This window comes from Chinchilla lanigera, unplaced genomic scaffold (assembly GCF_000276665.1).
Source record: "Chinchilla lanigera isolate Chin_1 unplaced genomic scaffold, ChiLan1.0 scaffold00060, whole genome shotgun sequence".
NCBI classification, from domain to species: Eukaryota; Metazoa; Chordata; class Mammalia; order Rodentia; family Chinchillidae; genus Chinchilla; species Chinchilla lanigera.
The window spans coordinates 9,848,887-9,867,527 of NW_004955461.1; the positions used below are offsets into that span (position 1 = coordinate 9,848,887).

General features: G+C 39.7%; 1 protein-coding gene across 1 annotated transcript in view; it reads left to right on the top strand.

Moving 5' to 3' along the window:
• The window catches only part of Khdrbs3 (KH domain containing, RNA binding, signal transduction associated 3), a gene marked incomplete at its 5' end in the record, with an annotated part of 175,155 nt that overhangs the window by 97,830 nt on the left and 58,684 nt on the right, over window positions 1–18,641 (top strand). Inside the window, 1 exon segment of the mRNA XM_005398044.2 lies at window positions 4,122–4,317. Coding sequence (XP_005398101.2) covers window positions 4,122–4,317 — 196 coding nt within the window.

Sequence of the window (18,641 nt, forward strand, 5' to 3'; positions counted from 1 at the left end):
GGAAATTCTCCAAACATGTCTTACCCCTACATTACCATTTTATGTTTGTACATGTATAGAGAATGTAGTGTGTGTTCATAGGCAAAGGGCTTTTACTGATGTAGGCTTCCCAACCAAAGAATCTACTGTGCCCCAGTTTCTTGTAATAGAAACTCACATCAGACTTGTGTCTTTAGCTCTTGCCCCCAAAAGGTACAGAAAATACGTGCAGTAGGTTAAAAACAGTTTCCAGAGTTGACACTTCGATGCCAGCATTCTTTTCTTTTTAGTGATATAAATTGACAGATAGGGAGGTAAGCAAGCAAGTATATCCTAATGATGCAGTAGCTATGGTAGCATTGTAGTACAACAAATCTCCTAAGGACTAATTTCTCAGAATCCCTGTCACTAAGAGATATAGGACTGTATATAGACAGTCATGTGTTTAGACAGGTAGGTAGATACATCTATGTATTGTGTGTATAAACTTTTTAGTGATATGTATAACCTTACTCTTACAAGTTTCATGTGCAAAAATGTATATGTTCTAATTTTTATTTTATATACATATACATATAATATGAATGAACCTAGTGTTACTATTTCACTTAAGAGCAGATTAAGTTACTCTTGCCTGTTCCTTTCTGCAAATACAGATGCAGAACGAACCTCTCTCAGGTTGAGCTTTAAAGTAGAGCCCACCCAATGTCCTTTCCTAGAGGACAATGTGCCCATCAAATTTCAGTTGCTAGTTTTACTGAAGATAATTCCTAATTTGGTTGTTAGTTTTTAAGCTGAGTTGAAAATGTTATGAAGATCTGAGGAAAAATACTATTTTGGAACATCCGGAGAAACACCTCCTTCTGCCCACACAAATTTATTCCTTTTGATTACAGCATATATACATAGCTTGTCATTTAAACTTGTTTCATTGTCTTGATTAATATTCTTTAATAAGATGTTTTTTAAGTTCTCATTTCAGACTCTGGATTTCAATTTGTCATGTGGTGATAGCTGGTCCAGTGCTAAAGTTAAAGGTGTCCTGCAGTCACCATGTGTTCACTTGGGATCACAAGCAGGTCTTACACTAGGAACCCGGGGGTGCACTGAACACACATCACTCCCCTCACTTTTCTTTTTTTTTTTTTTTGGTTTTTCTCCGGTACTGGGAACCGAACTCACGACCTTGCGCATGCCAGGCAGGTGCTTTTGCCGCTGAGCTAAATCCCCAGCCCCATCCCCTCACTTTTCTTCCTCTCTTATCTCCTCCCGCTTCTTCTCCCTGTCCTCTCCTCTTCTTCCTCTTTCCCTCTCTTTCTAGTTCTCCCCCTCCTCACTCCACCCTGCTCGTCTTCCCCATTTCCCTCTCCCTCCCTTCCTCCCTCGCTTTTTTTTTTTTTAGAAAAGGTCACACTATTTATTCTGGGCTTAAACTCACAATCCCACCTCAGCCTCCTGAGTACTGGGATTGCAGGCGTGTAACACAGTGCTCTGCTAAATGTATCCTACTTTCCTTCCTCTATTTGATTATGGTTTCCTTGGTCCCAAATATCTTAAATTTCTTGTTTGTACAGTGTGAAGTTCATATTCCTGAAAGAGGCATTCAAAACCCTTCTGTATGTTTTCTAATTTCTAAGTCTCTGTTTTTTCTCCATTATATGGCCATATTCCCTGTGTATTCGGCCAACCCTGAGCAGGAAACTTTGCTGTGTGAAGTTTGTATTTGTACCCTTCTGGGCCGCTGTCATGTTGTTTCTTCTGTCTGTGACCGGTTCTTCTTTTGCTCTCCGCTCCTCTCACCTGTTTAAATCCTATTTCACAACATAAGCTGAAGTTTATCTTAGCGTATACATAGCACCTGCTGTTGCCTCAGCACATTTTAAAGCACTTGAAAGATATTAAGTAGGTTACTTCCTAACAGTCCTTTGAGGTGAGCACTGTTTTGTCATTAACCCCATTACAAATGAGGAAAGTGTGGTCAGAGAGGTAAACTGCCTGCTTGAAGTCACACAGCTCCATAGGAATTCAGGCAGTCTGGTTCTAAAATCCAAAATGTTCCTCTGTTTCATCCTTCCCTTGTGTTTTTCATCTTTTTTTTTGTACCGGGAATCAAACTCAGGACCTTGCTCTCAGCAAGCAGGTGCTGTGCTGCTGAGCTATATCCCCAGCCTGTGTTTTTCATCTGGAAGAATTTTTTTTTCTTCTTTCCTTTCCCCTACTACTTTTTCCATAGAACTTTTACTCTAACACTTTCATTATATTTTTATAATGGTACATGATAACATTTTTATGCAAGCTGTGATGATAAGACATTTATTTACTGCTTTTTCTCATCAAATCACACGTGGTGACTTGTAAGACCAATACAGTATATCCAAATAAGGTAAATAAATCAAAAATAAATTGATGTTGAAATCAGAATACAAAATTACAGAAACCCCAAGGGTGAGATTAGTAAACAAACAAACAAAAAAGCATTTTTAGTATTCTATAGAGTTGGTGGAGTTGTCTTCAGATTATGCTTTGAGTTTCCTAAGGACCATAGCTGAAAAAAAAAAAAAAAAAATGGGTACAGAATTTAGTGTCTAAATGTCTGAAAACAGTAATAATACAAACAAAAAGACAAGAAGAAGAGGAGGACAAGGACAAGGAGGGAGTATAGTCAGTGAAGCCTAGAACTTCTTAGTGCTAAAGCAGTGATGGTCCAGTGGATATTCATACATTGTCGCCATATAATAAGATTTTCAATGGCATTGCTCTTTAGCCAATGACTTAACAAGTCATTCTGATTTTACCTCTAAAATAAGCCTCAAATCTATTTCTTTAATTACCCCTGCCATTCTTCTTCATGTTATCTATCCTAGTCTTCCATTTTTCATTCATAATCACAATGACCATTTAAAATTAAATTTGACTTTATTTTCTTACTTTAGATCCTTCTGAAGCTTCTCTTGCAGCTCTAAGAAACTCTAAATTTTCTGGTTTGTAGGTGGTAGACCAGCACTCTCTTCCCTTTTCTGACTGTATCTCCTCCTACTTGCCAGCTCTCTTTACTCCTTACTGCATTCTCAGCCCACACAGACTCCTTATCAGAGAAGCCTTTGCTAACCATCTCCTTAAAGGAGCTGACCTCAGATCAGAAGCTGGTTCTTCACACCCTGTCTTGGGTTACTTAGTAGCATTTATCAGACTTGACTTACTTTATTTGTTTACCTTTTCATTGGTTATTCTTTATTCCATGTAAATAATTAAGGCCCTGTCTACACGGTCTGTGGCATATGGGCATCTCTCAGTGGCTAATATGACACAGTAGCACATTTTGTAGACTCTTGCTGGTCAGATGCTGACAGTTTAGAATATTGTTTTGTAAGTGCAAGTTCTTATTGTTTATGCGACTGAATTTGCCAGGGAGTTAGCTTTGTGAGAGTGTTTACACAAATGTCTCTGCTTTGGAATGTCACGATCCTCCCCTGGTTAAGAAACTCCACAAAGAAGGAATTAGGGGAGCAACACAGAGAAATGCATCTACTCCAGGCAGTGTGCCTTTTATTTTGTTTTGCAGTCCAGGTCTTCTCACATCACATTTGACTGTTCATGTGGTGGTCTGCATTAAACACTTTGGACGCCCAAGGATGTTTCCTACCTTCTGTCTCTTTAAAAGCGTTGGATCTGTGTTCTTCTGTCTAGTGTAACTATGAGCTCTGTCTTGGCCCATGTGTTTGCCAGCCATGTGTTTCCAGGCAGTTTTCAAGTCTATCTAATCCTCAGTTACCATGTCCATAGAAAAGGATAGGCCCACTTCACAGTGTTGCAATGAGGTCAGGTTTGATCCTGTCAGGACATCATGCAGAAGTCTTCAGGATATGTGGTTTCTCTAGATGTCATAGCTTCCTGCTCCGTCTGTGAACCACAGATTGAGTCTCAGCTTTTTTGGTGTTACAGTATTGTGCTGAAACGACTGATTAAATGTTCTTTTGTTAGATCTGTTTCTTATTGCTTTGGTTCTAACTTCATACTTAGTTCCCTTACTCCTTTTCCATAAAACATACAGGACATTGATTTGTCTGAACTGTAGGTGTCTGCAAGAAATGCAGTGGTAGAAACTATAACAGATACTGATGACATGAACTTTGTACTTGCAGGGGAAGAGGAACAGTTACAGCCCGGACAGTAGGAGTTGGGGTTCCACGAGGGACACCAACAACCAGGGGAGTCCTTTCCACCCGAGGGCCTGTGAGTCGGGGACGAGGCCTTCTCACTCCAAGAGCAAGAGGAGTCCCCCCTACTGGGTACAGACCTCCGCCACCACCCCCAGCACAGGAGACCTACGGAGAATATGTAAGTGGAGATGTCCTGTGACAGCTGTGTTGGTCAGAATGTCACAGACCAGAGAGAACAATAGATGTCACAGCCAAGCGCTCTCTGAGCCTCACTTGAATTCTTGAGAATTCTGCCTTTATTTTATAAACAGTTTTTTTTTTTTCCCTTGGTTTTTTTTCTGGTACCGGGAATCGAACTCATGACCTTGCGCTTGCCGAGGCAGGCGCTGTGCCACTAAGCTAAATCTCCAGCCCCTATAAACAGTTACTGAATGCTAAATACTGATTACTAAAAGTGGCAGGACCCCTTTCAGCAAGGTACTACAAATGGTAGGACCCTACAAAAATGGTGCCTTTCAGCCGGTCCCTGAAATGTGTGGTACAGAAGAAGCTGGTGGGCAACTTCAAGACAGGGGTCAAGGAGACATGCTGTTAAACTCTTACAGAAGTAACATTCATACTTGCTTCTGAATAATCCCATTATTTAGAAATGATTACCTTGGTATACAAAGGTGGCCTCATTCTTTAGTATTTCCTTTTAAGATGTGCTGCTGAGTATAAATTTTTAGCAAAATTTTTTTTCAGTGAAAAAAACAAAAGCTTTCTATTTCTGAAGTGATGAATGTTCCCATTCATCTGATTAGATAACCTTTGCATCCCTGGCAGTGCAGTAATTCTATTTTATGCTGCCTTAAGTAGCTAAATGGAAATACAAAGTTGTTAGGAAGGATGGGATAAGGTTAGATTTAAAAACAAACAAACAAAGCACAACTTGTTTGTTGGCAAAAATAGAAACAGCACTTTCACCAAAATTTCAGACCGCCTATATTTCTGAGGAATTAAAAAATGTATATTTTAAAGATATCCTTGAGGTTGAGTCTAGCTCTTGCCTAGCACACTAGAGGCTAGGGTTCCATCCACAGCACCACAAGACAGACAAACGAAAGAGGCCTTTGGAATACCCTCACAGTGATAAAAGTTTATTTCTATAGATGTGCTTGATTGTATTTAGACAACTCAGTGTACTCTTTATTTTAACATGTACTGTCTGAAGACTTTGTGTGTGTGTTTTTGTTTTTGTTTTGTCTTTTTGAGACAGGGTCTCTCTAAGCAATTCAGGCTGGCCTTCAACTTACTTTGTAGCCCAGGCTGGCCTCAAACTCACAGCAGTCCTCCTGCCTCTGCCTCCCAAGTGCTGGGGTTACAGGCATGTGCACCACCATGCCTGGATTAAAGCCATTATTTCTCAAATAAAAAACGAAAAGCTATTTAAACTAAAAAAAAAAAAAAAAAAAAAAAAAATGGAAAAATGGTCCTCCATTTTTCTCAAATCCTGGCACAACTGCTGCTTTTTTGAGAAAGTACACATCTTGATGCTTGAGATACTCAATATTCTTCATATTATGTGTGCTGAAATGAGAAAAGTATTTTCATAGGTTTAGGCCCAAGAAAAATACAATTAATGCTATATGTTCTACTTTTTTTTAATACATACTTATACCCATTTAAAAATTCTGCTTTATTAGACCAAATGAGAAAACCTGACAGGTCACAGGAAATGGACCTGTTGAAATTGAGTTGGTTTTTCTCAAGGTTTCTCAAGGTTTCTCAATTTTTCTCAATTTAAAGATTCCTGATCATTTATAATGTCATCTGGGCCAACCATTGATCAGAGTCACTGTCACAAAGGACTCCCTGAGTTTTTTTCAGTGAGAAGCACGTGTTGGCAAACAAATGTATTTGACTGTGGGACTGTCATTCCTAGAGTTAGGTAGATCATACACAGTAGCCACTTGAGTAGAATAAATGAGCTATTATTAAAACCAAATCCTCCTCTATGGGATACTTGTCTTTTAAGAATAACTCAAGGCAATTCAACATGATTAACATTTTTTTCAAAAGAAAGTAAATAATGAGTATATGAAAAATTAGACATAATTATAGTAACTCCTCATCTCTTTTGTGAGAACAAGAAGTACCCCTTACTCAAAATAACATTGATTTATATGGTATATCCAAGTAATTAAATAGCAGAAAAATTAATTAGTGTAATCCCCAATATATTTATTGAGAACATTTTAACAATTTGAACACTAATTATGCAGACAATTATACAGAAATTTTAACAATAATTATACAGAAAGATAAGCCTGATGCTTTGTGTCTAAGCTCATCTTACAAATGAATTTCTAAAGTGAAATCATTTTTTGATAAGTTGCATTGGGGGTCAACACGCAAAACAAAACAAAAAGCATGCAATCAGAGTAAATGTATGTCCATCTAAATCTTTAATCGTCTCATTTACTATTGCTGAAGGACTTGGCTAAAACCCAGAGACTGTGGAAGTGAAAGGATTTCCTGGACATCGTAGGAATTGCCATTGGGAATAACTTTAGGTCAGGGTTCAGAGGAAGGCAGAAGTGAGAGGTTACACGCTGAGGGGGAACAGAAACTAAGGCGCCAAAGAAGGTCAAGAAAAGAAGACACAAACTGAATGGAAATGTCCATAAAACCAGAGCCCCATAACCCCTTGTATATCTTGAGCTTCTGGCAGAATATAATTGCAGACTTATTTAGATTGGTCAGATGCCTGAGATCAAAGGGTGGAGGCGGCCAAAGCTCACACTCCAAGCAGCAACTGGAATCCAGCATTAGCCCTCTTTCGAATGGCTTCCTGACTCCATTTTGAAAGGTTCTTCCTGTATTGCTTTTATCACATTTTCTCTTTGATTTTTACGATGTAAGTACTTGCAAATTAGTAATTAGTTGAAGGAAAACTCCTGCTTTCTCTCTCCTCTTCTACTGTGTCTTAGGACTTCACCTTTGTGCCAAATGTGTGGATTTTTCCCCCACACCCACATTTCTCTGCAGATAATGACAGAGGTGTAGAGTGTTTTATAGTTTAGTTTAGTTCTAACACCAAAAGCCCAGAGGTAGCACAGGTCTCACAAAAGTTATGAACAAGCCCCACAAGATTGCTCCACACTGCAGAAGCCAATCCTAAGTGGTGGCTCCCCTGCTTGCCCACAATTCCTCTCTTTGCTAAAAGTTGGAAGTTCCCACAACTTCTTCCTCAAGTGCCATAATTTTCTAGGACAGCTCAGAAGTCAGGTAAACAATTAAGAAATAAGCAATAGTTTATTCTGAGCTGAGTATGTAGGAACATGGCCTGGGAACTTGGATTCATGTTACCCTGAATGATGTGTTCCAAAGTAGAAGAGATCCCTTTAACCTTCACTGCCAGATTTTAGATATGCTATTCCCACCTCCCTCATAAAGAAGAAACTATTTTAGAATTCTAGAAAAATCCTAATCTTTTCTAGATAAATTTGAGACTCTTTTACGTAACTGAGTCTCCCTAGCTGTCCACCTACGTAACTGCGCGGCTTCTCTACTTTCTGCCCTTCCCCACATTATCTTGTACCTTCCATCTGTACCTGCATCAGCTCAGAAAACATGGGCTCCCGATTCTTTGCATACCCTCCTTCCTGCTTTGTCCTTCCCAGCTCTTTACTACTGTATTTATCCTTCTAGTGAAACCTCTCCGATCCTCAAGAAGCATGGCTAATGTCAAAGGACAAAATTATAACAATTTAAAGATCTTAATTGGCTTTGTTTTTTTATTCTAGAATTGTCAATATTTTATTCCACAAAATAAAGTAAATGCTCAGTGAACTGAACAGAGGAAATGTTTGGTTTGGTTTGGTTTGGTTTGGCAATGTTAGGGTGGAACCCAGGGCCTGCCACATGAGAGACAACTCAACTACCCCTGAGCTGTACCCACAGATCCCTCTCTCTAAAGTCTCTTTTATTTTGGAGACTGGGTCCCATTGAGTTGCTGGCTTGGAACTTGGCAAACCTCCTGCCTAGCTGGGATTACAGGGATGTGCCACGGTGCCCAGCAGGGAGTTAGTTTCATAGATAGAAAAGGACTGAAGAAGCAGAAACAGAAAACAGAAAGCAAACTGGTCATTTCTAAGTTACCTTCTTATAAGGTAGGGACAAAGAGGCAGAGCAGTGGGGAAATAACTGGTTCATACAAGGTTACATTAGGTTGCCTTTTCTATATGCAGATTAAAACAGAGGCAACTACATTATCCTGCCTATTGAAACTGGCCTGTTTGGGAAATTTGGCTGTTTGTCTCTCTAATCCCGCTTTTTCAGAAGGTCAGATAAGCAGCATAGTTTCATTTTGGAGACATAGAGCTTTAGCATAAGTGACTCCATTTTCACTTTTAGCCTGGTCTAATGAGCCCTAGTGTGTGAATCTAGTTGCAAACAGTGGTGTCCTGCAGTTTGTTTGAAGTCAGTAGTATGGTTCCTGTCCCTTTAGCCCTTTCCATGACCTCTGTGTTTGCCCACTTTGTCTCTAGTAGGCTGATCCTTTGGGGCAGGAGGTATGTCTTCATCTTTGTTTGCCTAGAAACTTTCACTGGGCCTGTCATTTTGGGGATACTGACTGAATGTGTAGAGTATGGATAACTTGACCTTTCTTAATACAGACTTAATTCCTGTGTCATGCCAAGTGTTACGTACATTTTTTCATGTACAGTACTTAGTAAAATAAAATTGTCTTCAGTCAGTTTTAGCAAATATAACATGGTCAATGCAGTGAGATAATAAACAAAGTGTAAGTGAATAAACTGTTCTATCAAGAGGCAAATACATAGTTTCTGATCCACCTCTTCAATGTGGCATTTATCATATTCTCTGGGCTTCAGGTTTGATTTGGTTAGGTTATTAATCTGGGAAATGGTGATGGCAATACTTTAACCAGCAGGTCAGTAGGTTAGATCACATAATGTTCTTAACCTTCCCAGCTTGAAAATTCTGTACTGCATTGAGTGTTTTTGATTGAAACTTGGCTTCCGCTGTCAACCTAAAGATCAATTTTATAATTAAAAACTGTTTTCAACACATAGGAGCCCTTGAAAGAAAGTCATAGAATAAACAAATTACATTTTAATTATAGACTCAAGCTACAAGTGAGTGGCTGTACATCTTTTTAATTCCAAAATAGAAGTTTTGAAATATGTTTTCTAAATATCACATTCTTAGAGAAGTACATACTTACATCCCTTAAGGTGTAAAAACAAAAATTGTCTTAAAAACGTAATTATATTATTCTCTTATTTGACTATGCTGGACTCAATTGTATAATCCTGAGAATGATTTACTATTCAACTAAAGTGTTGTGTAGTCATTCTGAGTTTTGGTAGCTGAACTGATGTGTTGCACACCTTTACACAGTGCAGTAGGGCGTTCTAGATTGAGCCATGCTAGTTCATCAGAATATAAACGCTCTTCCGTCGAACAATATCTAATATGCCTTTATTATCCAGCCATAAGATGTTTATTGAACAGAATGTGGGATTGCCCTTTAGTTGCCTTGGGTGGTGGAGCAGCACCTACTAGGAGTAAGTGGAAGGCCAGGCAGCTGAGGGACTTTGATGCCCATGCTTTGTCTTAGGGGTTCCTGGAGTCTGTCATATTACTGTGAATAGTAGAGCCAAGCGTATCTGGCTACAGTGTCTATGTGCTGTCCTGTCCAAAACCTCTGGTCCACGTTTCTCAGAAGCAGAGCACAGGCAGCTGTGTATTTGTGAGGCTCTACAGGGAGCTGTGCTGTGCAGTGGACACTGTGTCATACTGTGTGTGCAGACCTCCTAGCAGCACTGTCTGGGTGGTGGGGCACTCAAAAGGAGTGAGGGGGCCTCATCTGCAAAGGAGGAGCCTCACACCACTAACCGCCAGCGGTGTCCACTGACACCCGTAGGTGACAAGACTGGGCCAGGCTTTAATCCCAGGTTCTTGAGCCCCTAATCTAAAGTGGCTGCTCCCAGTGTTGTCACTTATATAATGATATGAGCCTGAAGCAATAAGAAAATAAACAAAAGAATACGAGAACCGGAGTGAGAGACGCAATCATAAGTGTATAGCGGTAATTGAAAAATATTACTTATTTAATTTTTTAAAAAAAATCTTATTACACTAAAAGATACATTGCCAAAAATGACAATGGAAGTAAAGCAAGAGGAATGTTTTGAGCACTGGGGAGGGCCGGAGTAATGGCAGTATAGCTTTTACCATAATAAATGTTTTTAATTTAAAAATCCACCATGTTTTCAATCTTCCCATGTCATTCAACCATTTACAGTAGTTTCTGTCAAATAAAAACATCAGGATGTGTCCTCATCCACCTCATTCACCTTATATATCAAGGCATTACTGGTCATGACCCGTTTTTGCAAACTGCTGCCATTTCTGGGGCTTCTTACTGAATAGAGAAGATGCTGAGATTTCTTGATGCCTCTTTGTAAATCATCAGCCACAGTCTTGATTTCTGTAAAAGAGCCTTTGCTTTAGTACACATTCAGAAGGGCAATACCTACAACAGTTGTCATACAGAAGTCATCACAGAATTGTAGAACAACAAACCCCACTGTTGGTTTGTAACCTTTTTCAGATTCAGTCGTCTGAGCAATGCTATGCTCTTCAGTCTTCCTAAATTAATAGAATAAAAGGCAGCTGCCATTCAAGGTGGGTGTGAAGTATGAGTGTGCTACATGCCCTGACTGTGTTATATCAAACAACGCTCAGTTCAGTCCTCAGAGAGAATATAAACTGACCCTAGACAGTCAGTCTGGGGCTTGCAGAGGATACAAATTTTACCAGAATCACAGTTCTCATACATAAAGAAACCCCTGTGGTCCTGCTCCTGGCAACCATATTTCTAAGCATTTTACATGCATTTAGTACAACCTTAGAACACTGACACAAGGTAAGTACACTTACAGAGTCACAGCAGTTAAGGCAGAGCCAGAACACAGCTCGGCATCTGGCAACAGACCCATGCTCCAGCACCCTGTCTTTCATCTAATGCCAAACCGTGTTTGCACATGGAACAATTGTCAGATGAAAGGAGGAAAGTATTTAGTCTCTTTAAAAGTAAAGGTTATATACAGAGTTTACAGTACTGTAAGTGGTACGTGATAAAGGAGTAATTGGTTTTACCTATCCTTCTGCAACCTCTACAGAGTATTTCCTCATAGGAAATCTTCCACTGGTGAAAATTAATCCAGGTTTAAAGAGTCAAAGATATCATTTAAATAGAAGCAGAGATCTGAACCTCATGAGCAGATGTGTCCCTCTGCCTGCCTTCCACCTTCATGGCTCATTAAGGCTGTGTAAGGTGACAGTTGTCTTGAAGAAGAATATTGTCACCAATGTAAATGGTGTTCCTTATCTGCATTGTGAGTACATAGGGTCCGCCACTCCTCTACTGTGATAGGAATGAATGGTGGACATTCTCATGATAAGGAACATCAGTGAAGGCCCTTAGGGAACGCCAGATGCATCCTTAAAATGTACATGTAGATTTTAAAGACTCTGAGTGAAAGAATAATCCTTGTCATTCTTCTGAAAAAGCTAGAGCTCACCTGAAGTTTTCATTATGTGACTAGTTTTGGAGATTTTTGTAGATGAGGGTTGTACTGACAGTGTGTTTTCCTAATACAGGGAGTGCTGGGATAATGTTTGACAGTTAACTAATCTCTAAACTGCTTCAATTATCTTGTTTTCCATAGTGAGAAACTTAATTAAAACAGAGTGCGCATTGTGAAAAGGTTATGTATGAAAATGCATTTTTAAATGTGAATTGAAAAGCCTAGGGACACCTTTTTATTTTGGATAAAAAGATGAAGGTCCTATAATTTTTTTAATTCACTTTACCAGAAGCAAGGGTAAGAGCAGCGCTGTGCTGTTTACTGGAAATGTCTGTCAGGAAGCCTCGCAAGTCAGTCTTGTCCCTAAATTGCTTGAATGGTTGATTTGCTTTAGAAATGTAAAACTTTAGGAAATAATTTCAGATTTTAAATATTTGAGTGCAGAAGACTTTTTTTTTTTCTTTTTTTAACCTTAAACAAAAGCAAAAGAGTACCCGTTAAGGGAGTGGAGGGCTCTGAAGCGACAGTGTTGCCAGGGGATGGAAAGCATGTGTTGCCTTCACAATTAATCCTGCCCGTCCCAAGGGAGTTGAACAGTGATGGTGTACTTGAGCTAATGTGACAGGTGTAGCATGACCTCTGGGTAAATTAGGGCGGAGCAGGGAGGGCAACTTGTGAAACACTAGATTAGATCTTTGCTGTGATATTTTCCTACAAGAACCAGCCTCTACGTTCCTATCATTTTCCTGAGGCATTTAACGAGCATGTATAGAATTTAGCCGCCTTCAGGTAAATCAAAGTCTGAGAAAGGGATATAGTCTAGGAAAGGAAAAATTATTTTGTCTCTCTCCTTCTGAGTTCTTAGCTAGGATGAACCCGTCTAACAAAAGAAGAACAAGTAGAATTTTATTAACATGTGTATTTCTTATATACATGAGAGACTCCCAGATAAGGAATATGTTATGATTTAGATATAAAAAGTCCCCTAAAGGTCTTGTATTCAGAGGTGGGGCCTGGTCAAAAGGGGCAGCTCACTTGGGGTGTGACCTGGAAGCATGTAATCCTTCCCCGGACTCCTCCCTGCTCTCTACCCTGGGCCATCACAGAGTCACCACCTTTTCTTCCCCATCCCCTTCTACCACGTTCTGCCTTGAAGCCAACCAGCTGTGGCCTGAGTCCTACAGAAACCAAGAAGTTCCATCCTCCATTAAGTTGTGGATATTGGCTGTTTTGTCCCAGTGACAGGAAAGTGACCAGTACAGAGTGTACCTCAGAGAGATGGTATGTTTTTGGCAAAGAAGAGTGCAGAATTAGAGCTGATTAACAAAGGAAGGAGACTTTAAATCTTTGGGAACACCATCCTGGGAGAAGGCAAATAAATTTTTTATATAAATTTCTCTGGTGCCATCTCAGCCTCATGAGTCTTGAACATCTTCAGTGATCAGCCTTTGTCCCTCCTGGCAGAGGGGAGGAGAGGCACCTTTTCCTTTGTAATTTGAGACTTCTTTTTAGGCAGATAGGTTAGAGCATAGAGCTTCTCTTTCATCTTGTTTTTGATTGCCTTCAGCTCAGAATAATCCACATGTAAAAATGGTGAATTTCAGGGTGGCATGTCTGGTCTCCTTCAAAACCATTATCACCCTTACTTTGAATCTTTTTCAGAATCCCCTGATACTTTAGGTCATGAATTTCTGTTATTTGGACCCGTGTAATACATATTCTTCAGGGAACTTAAAGTAATGTAATCTTTTATTTGTGTTGTTTCCTATTACATTTTAAGTCACTCATGGTAGCAGCTCTCCCTTTTTATCTGCAGAGTCCAGTGTGTAATAAATACTTAATGTTTGGTTTCTTGATTCTGAAACAAAATACAGTCATTCTTCAGGATAAGAACTTAGGTGCCAAGAATATTTAGAAGGGACCAAAGAGGGAAAACTTTTTAAAGAGGGAAAACTTTATACCTGGGTGTGATGTTGGGAGGCAAAGCCCAATGGAAAGAGGTGGGTCACTGTGGGCGTGGCATGGAAGGATATGTGTCTCTTCTCATCCCTTGTTTCCTCTCTTCTTCCTGCCTGCTATGCCATAAACTGTTTCTCCTCTGCTGTGCCCCTCTGCCACGCTGTCCTGCCTTGGGACCAGCTGACTATAGACTGAAATCTCTACAAACAGAGCCAAAATAAACCTTTCCCCTTTAAGGTGTGGCTGTTGCCTTACGTGTCTCAGCAATGAGAAAGTAACTATGTTTGTTTATAGATAGAATTGAGTGTGAGGCACATAACAGGATGTGAAGTCTTAAGAGACACTTCATGACTACAGGAATTTAAAATAAATATTTAAAAATGCAGTTTGAATGCAGCCACATTGACAGAGTAGGTGATAGTAGTGCAAAGCCAGCTGGCCATCTCTGTATGTCCTCGTGGCCTGCCCTGAGGAATTACTAAAGTACCGGCCTATGGTCACTTTTGTAGGGACAGTCAGTGTAAGACAGTGGTCACAAACACAGTCAGGAACCAAAGTGAGTAGCCTCAAATCCTTGCTCTGCCTGTAAATGATACATGATTTTAGTTAATTTGCATAACTGTTCCATGCCTGAACTCCTGATCTAGAACTGGAACTATTAGTAGTTATCATGATAGCATGGGGTTATTTGGAAGATAATTAGCCTGTGAAAAGTACTTATTGCTGTACCGACATGTAAAAATGTGATAAACGAGTATTATTCTTACTGTAGGACCAGAAATCTAATTCCTGTTTTCAACAAAGGAGCTGTCTTTTGAGGAAACTTTTTACTGTGTCTCAGACGTTAGTATATGGAAAGATAGTGTCCAGTGTTATGCATACCCACCAGTATGAGGAAAATTGAAAAAGGTAATTTCAGACACTCGCTAGGGTGAGACATAACAGGAACTTCCCACGCTGCTGTGGAAATAGAAGTGAGTGTGCCACCACTTTGGAAGAGGGTTTGGGACCTCTGTTACAGCCACCACCTCCCTGCCTGGGACCTCACAGTCCTGCTTCTGAGGAGCTCCTCAGCAGGCATGCACAAGTGGAGGCACCGGAATCCTGTAAGGATTCTTTAGGCAAACCTTGGGAAGAAGCAATTATCTATCAATGCTAGAGTAGATGAGCACCTCATAGTAAAATCATATAGAATAATATTTTAAAGCAACGAGAAGGAGCCGGTTGTTGCTATATACACAGTATGGTTGAATTCCACCAGCATGATCTTGAGAAAAAGCTGAAACAAAGCAGTAGTGATTCTGGTTTCATTTATATAAAACTCAAAAGCAAGTAAAACTCACCAGTGGTGTTGAAAGTCAGCACGGTGGTTACTTTGGGAGATGATGATAATTGGGACAGGCTCAGCGGGCTCCTAGGCACTACTGATGTCCATTCTTTGATCGTGATGCTGGATACACCTGGTGTGTAATCAGCTCTGCTCACTGGATGAAAATCTTTAAGCATAGCTCCCTTTTTATGACTTATTTTTTGCTTGAATGAAAATTAGATTAACAATATAATCAATTGGTGAATTAGGAGAATTATACCACTAGATAGAACTGATATTCCTGTGAATAGAAGAGCAGCACATCTTCCATCAGCCTGGTATGTTTTAAGCCAGGTGATAGTCCAGAGGTCTTTCATAAGTCTAGCAGCCAAGCAAGAAATAATCTTCACACTAATATTGTAAATCTCTGATGCCTGTGCTTACATTTTCATCATACGGATATATGAATCATTTGCATTTCGGTGAGCAGGACCCCTGTCCCACTTCACAGTGGGACTGAAATCCTGTTTCCGCTGGTAGTTGCATTCACGTAGGGACCATTCTTCTCAGGGAATAACTCTTGGAAGAAGGAGTGGATCAGTAGAAACCCATTACAGTCAGTCACGTACTCATTCAGAAAGTTTGTGAATGCTTACTCCGTGGTAGGCAGTGGGTAACAAACAAGGCAGATGAGGCTTCTGCTGTGAGAGAGACTGCCTTTCTAGTGGGAAACATAAGTAATAAGCAAATTAATATTGGATATGAATATGAATCAGCTCCAACGTCTTTTGCTGAAAATAACTACAAGATGAAACAAAAACAACAAACAAAACTTTTAAAGGCCAAAAAGTTCAGAAAGGAAAAAGAAAAGAAAGAAAAAAATTACTGGACAACCAATTTGAAGAAAAAGAAAAGCCACAGATAATCTCGGCTGTTTCTCCAGTGTACTTTCTCCACAGGATCTCCTCCTTGTAATCACAGCGTGTAGAAAAGTGTCTGTGTGACCATTTCCTCAGCTCCCTCAAGCATGCTGCGTGCCCCGTGTCAGCCTGAATGCACAGGAGAGAAGACAGTACCTGCTGTGTGCACTGGATGCTTTAGGACTTCAGGCTTTGTTTTCTGTGGAATTCCAGTTGAGAAGGGTAGCAGTAGGCTTCTCCCAGTTTCTAAAGACAGTAATATAGGAGCTGAAATGAGTCTTTAAAGAAACCAAGAGCTTGGGAAGGCCCTAAGAAATAGGGTTTAAGGGGGCTGGGGATTTAGCTCAGCGGCACAGCACCTGCCTGGCAAGAGCAAGGTCGTGAGTTGGATTCCCGGTACCGGAAATAAACCAAAAAAAAAAAAAAAAAAAAACCGAAATGGGGTTCAAGGCCCATTAAGTTTGAGGGAAGTGGCTGATACATCCCTTAGTCTTTGGACTGGAAGCAAAAAACAAGTTACTTTTCCAGGGGAAAGCAACCAATGGTCAGTATCCATTTATCTCTTTCTTTGTGAGATTAAGGTTAATCTGGAAGTGCTAGTTCTGTTCTGTTCAAAGCAAACCATAAGTCCCAAAATAATTTTATACATAATTGTAAATAATCAAAAATTAAGTAATTCAAGAAGTAATAATAAAAAATAGTAGATGCAGACCAGCATAAATTAAGATAGCAAACAATGTTTTAACTATACTTATTATAATCAAGGAATTAAAAAAAATAAGCTTGACTAGTCAAGCAGAGAATTACAGCATGTAGAAAAAAGATATTCTTATATTGAAAAATATAAAAGCTGAAAAGGAAACTAAGCAAATGAGTAAAATGGTAGATTAGACACAGCTAAGGAAAGAAATAGTGCACAGGAGGGTAGCTCGATGAAACTTGAGGGCAGAAGGTAGGAAAAGCAGAAGACAGCACATGGCCCAGATCCTGCAGTGGCCACCATGTTCACTTAAGCCCCAGTGGCCACACAGATCTTTCCGTTGACCTCTCTCAGCCCCCTCCACTTGTACCTCTTATCATAGCCTTTCTTGTTACTATAAGAAAATACCTAGCTGTGCATTATGGTGTACTCCTGTAATTCCAGCACTTGGGAGACGGTGGCAGGAGGATCTGTCTACATAGTGAGTTCAAAGCTAGCCTAAACCACACAGACCTTGTAGCAAAAAAAGAAAAAAAAAACCTTAGACTGAATGATGTAAATAATAATTGTATTTCACCGTTCTGAAGGTTGTGTAGTCCAATGTGCAAGGTACCAGCAGATTCATTGTCAGGTGAAGGCTTATTCACTGTATCCATGAGAGCATCTCTTCCTGTGTCCTCATATGAGGAAGGAACAAAGGGGTGGAAGGAACAGAAAATCCAGGTAGCTCTCTGGAGCTTCCCGTCTAATCATTGGCTGCATTCATGAGGACAGCCCCCCATTTAATACCACCACAAGGGGATGAAGTTTTAACATGAATTTTGGAGGAAAAAACCATCTACACATAGCATCCCCTGCCCTCAGGGCCTTGTACTTGCTGTTCATGCTGTCTGAAATCCACTTCCCCACAAATCTCTCCATAGCCAGCTCCTTCATTTCTTTTACATTTGCATTCAAAGTCTTATTGTGTCTAAAATCTTGTCTAAAATCTCAAACCTCACCAACTTTCTGTCTTACACAGAATATATTTTGCAGTTAGTTTTCTTTGTCTGAATCCCCACTAGAATGTTTTGTGTTTTAGCGCTGCATCCTCACTGCTCAAAACAGTGCCTGGCACATAGTAGGCACTCAGTATTGAGGTGAATGGGAAGATCAATACCATGTTAATAGTGTCGTGTTTATTTGGACTCAATAAAATATAATTATCCCACTCTTTTCTTTATAGGATTTTTGGTTTAAATAATTTTCTTTAGTTTTCTACTTAGTTAATTTTCTTCACCTTGTTTTGGGGCTTTTGGGTTAAATTTGTTGCCACTTTATTTTCTATAGTACTTTGAACACCTCAGAAAGTCCAAATAAATATAATTCTACTTCAGTTAGACGTGGACTGAGAGAGGAGGTGAAATTCTCTGAATCCGTGTCATAGACACATTGTTAAAGGCTGTGTTCAGATGTGGATAGCATGGCCACTAACCTCGGTCAGGCTGTTCCTAAAACCACAGTAATTACAGTATTTACTGAAAGGAAATGCAGACTTTGCATTTTGGACAGTGCTTTGAGAATTCATCACATTCTACAAAAGACAAATACTTGCATACCTTTGATTTTTCTCTGACTTAATAATTTGAGAGTATTAAAAAAAATAAGTCCTTAAAACCTCCCTTCATTGGACAAAAATTGTACAAAACAGCTTTTGCATACATTTTTGGTTAAGTCATCAGAAACAGCTAGGAGTTCATGTTTCCCAATTTGCAAACTATAAAATTGGGGTTCACAGAGTTTATTTTTTTCCCAAAGTCATAAGCTAGTAAATGGCATAGTTCCCATTTCCGAACCACAGAACAGTGTGCGTTGGTGGGGTAGTGGTGAGCATAGCTGCCTTCCAAACCACAGAACATATCCTTCCAGCCAAGCAGTAGCAGTGGGCATGTGACTTGACTGGTGAATAAATCATGGTTTATTCAAATGATTTAAGAAATGTTTCTGAGTTGGAATTATTGATATTTCAGA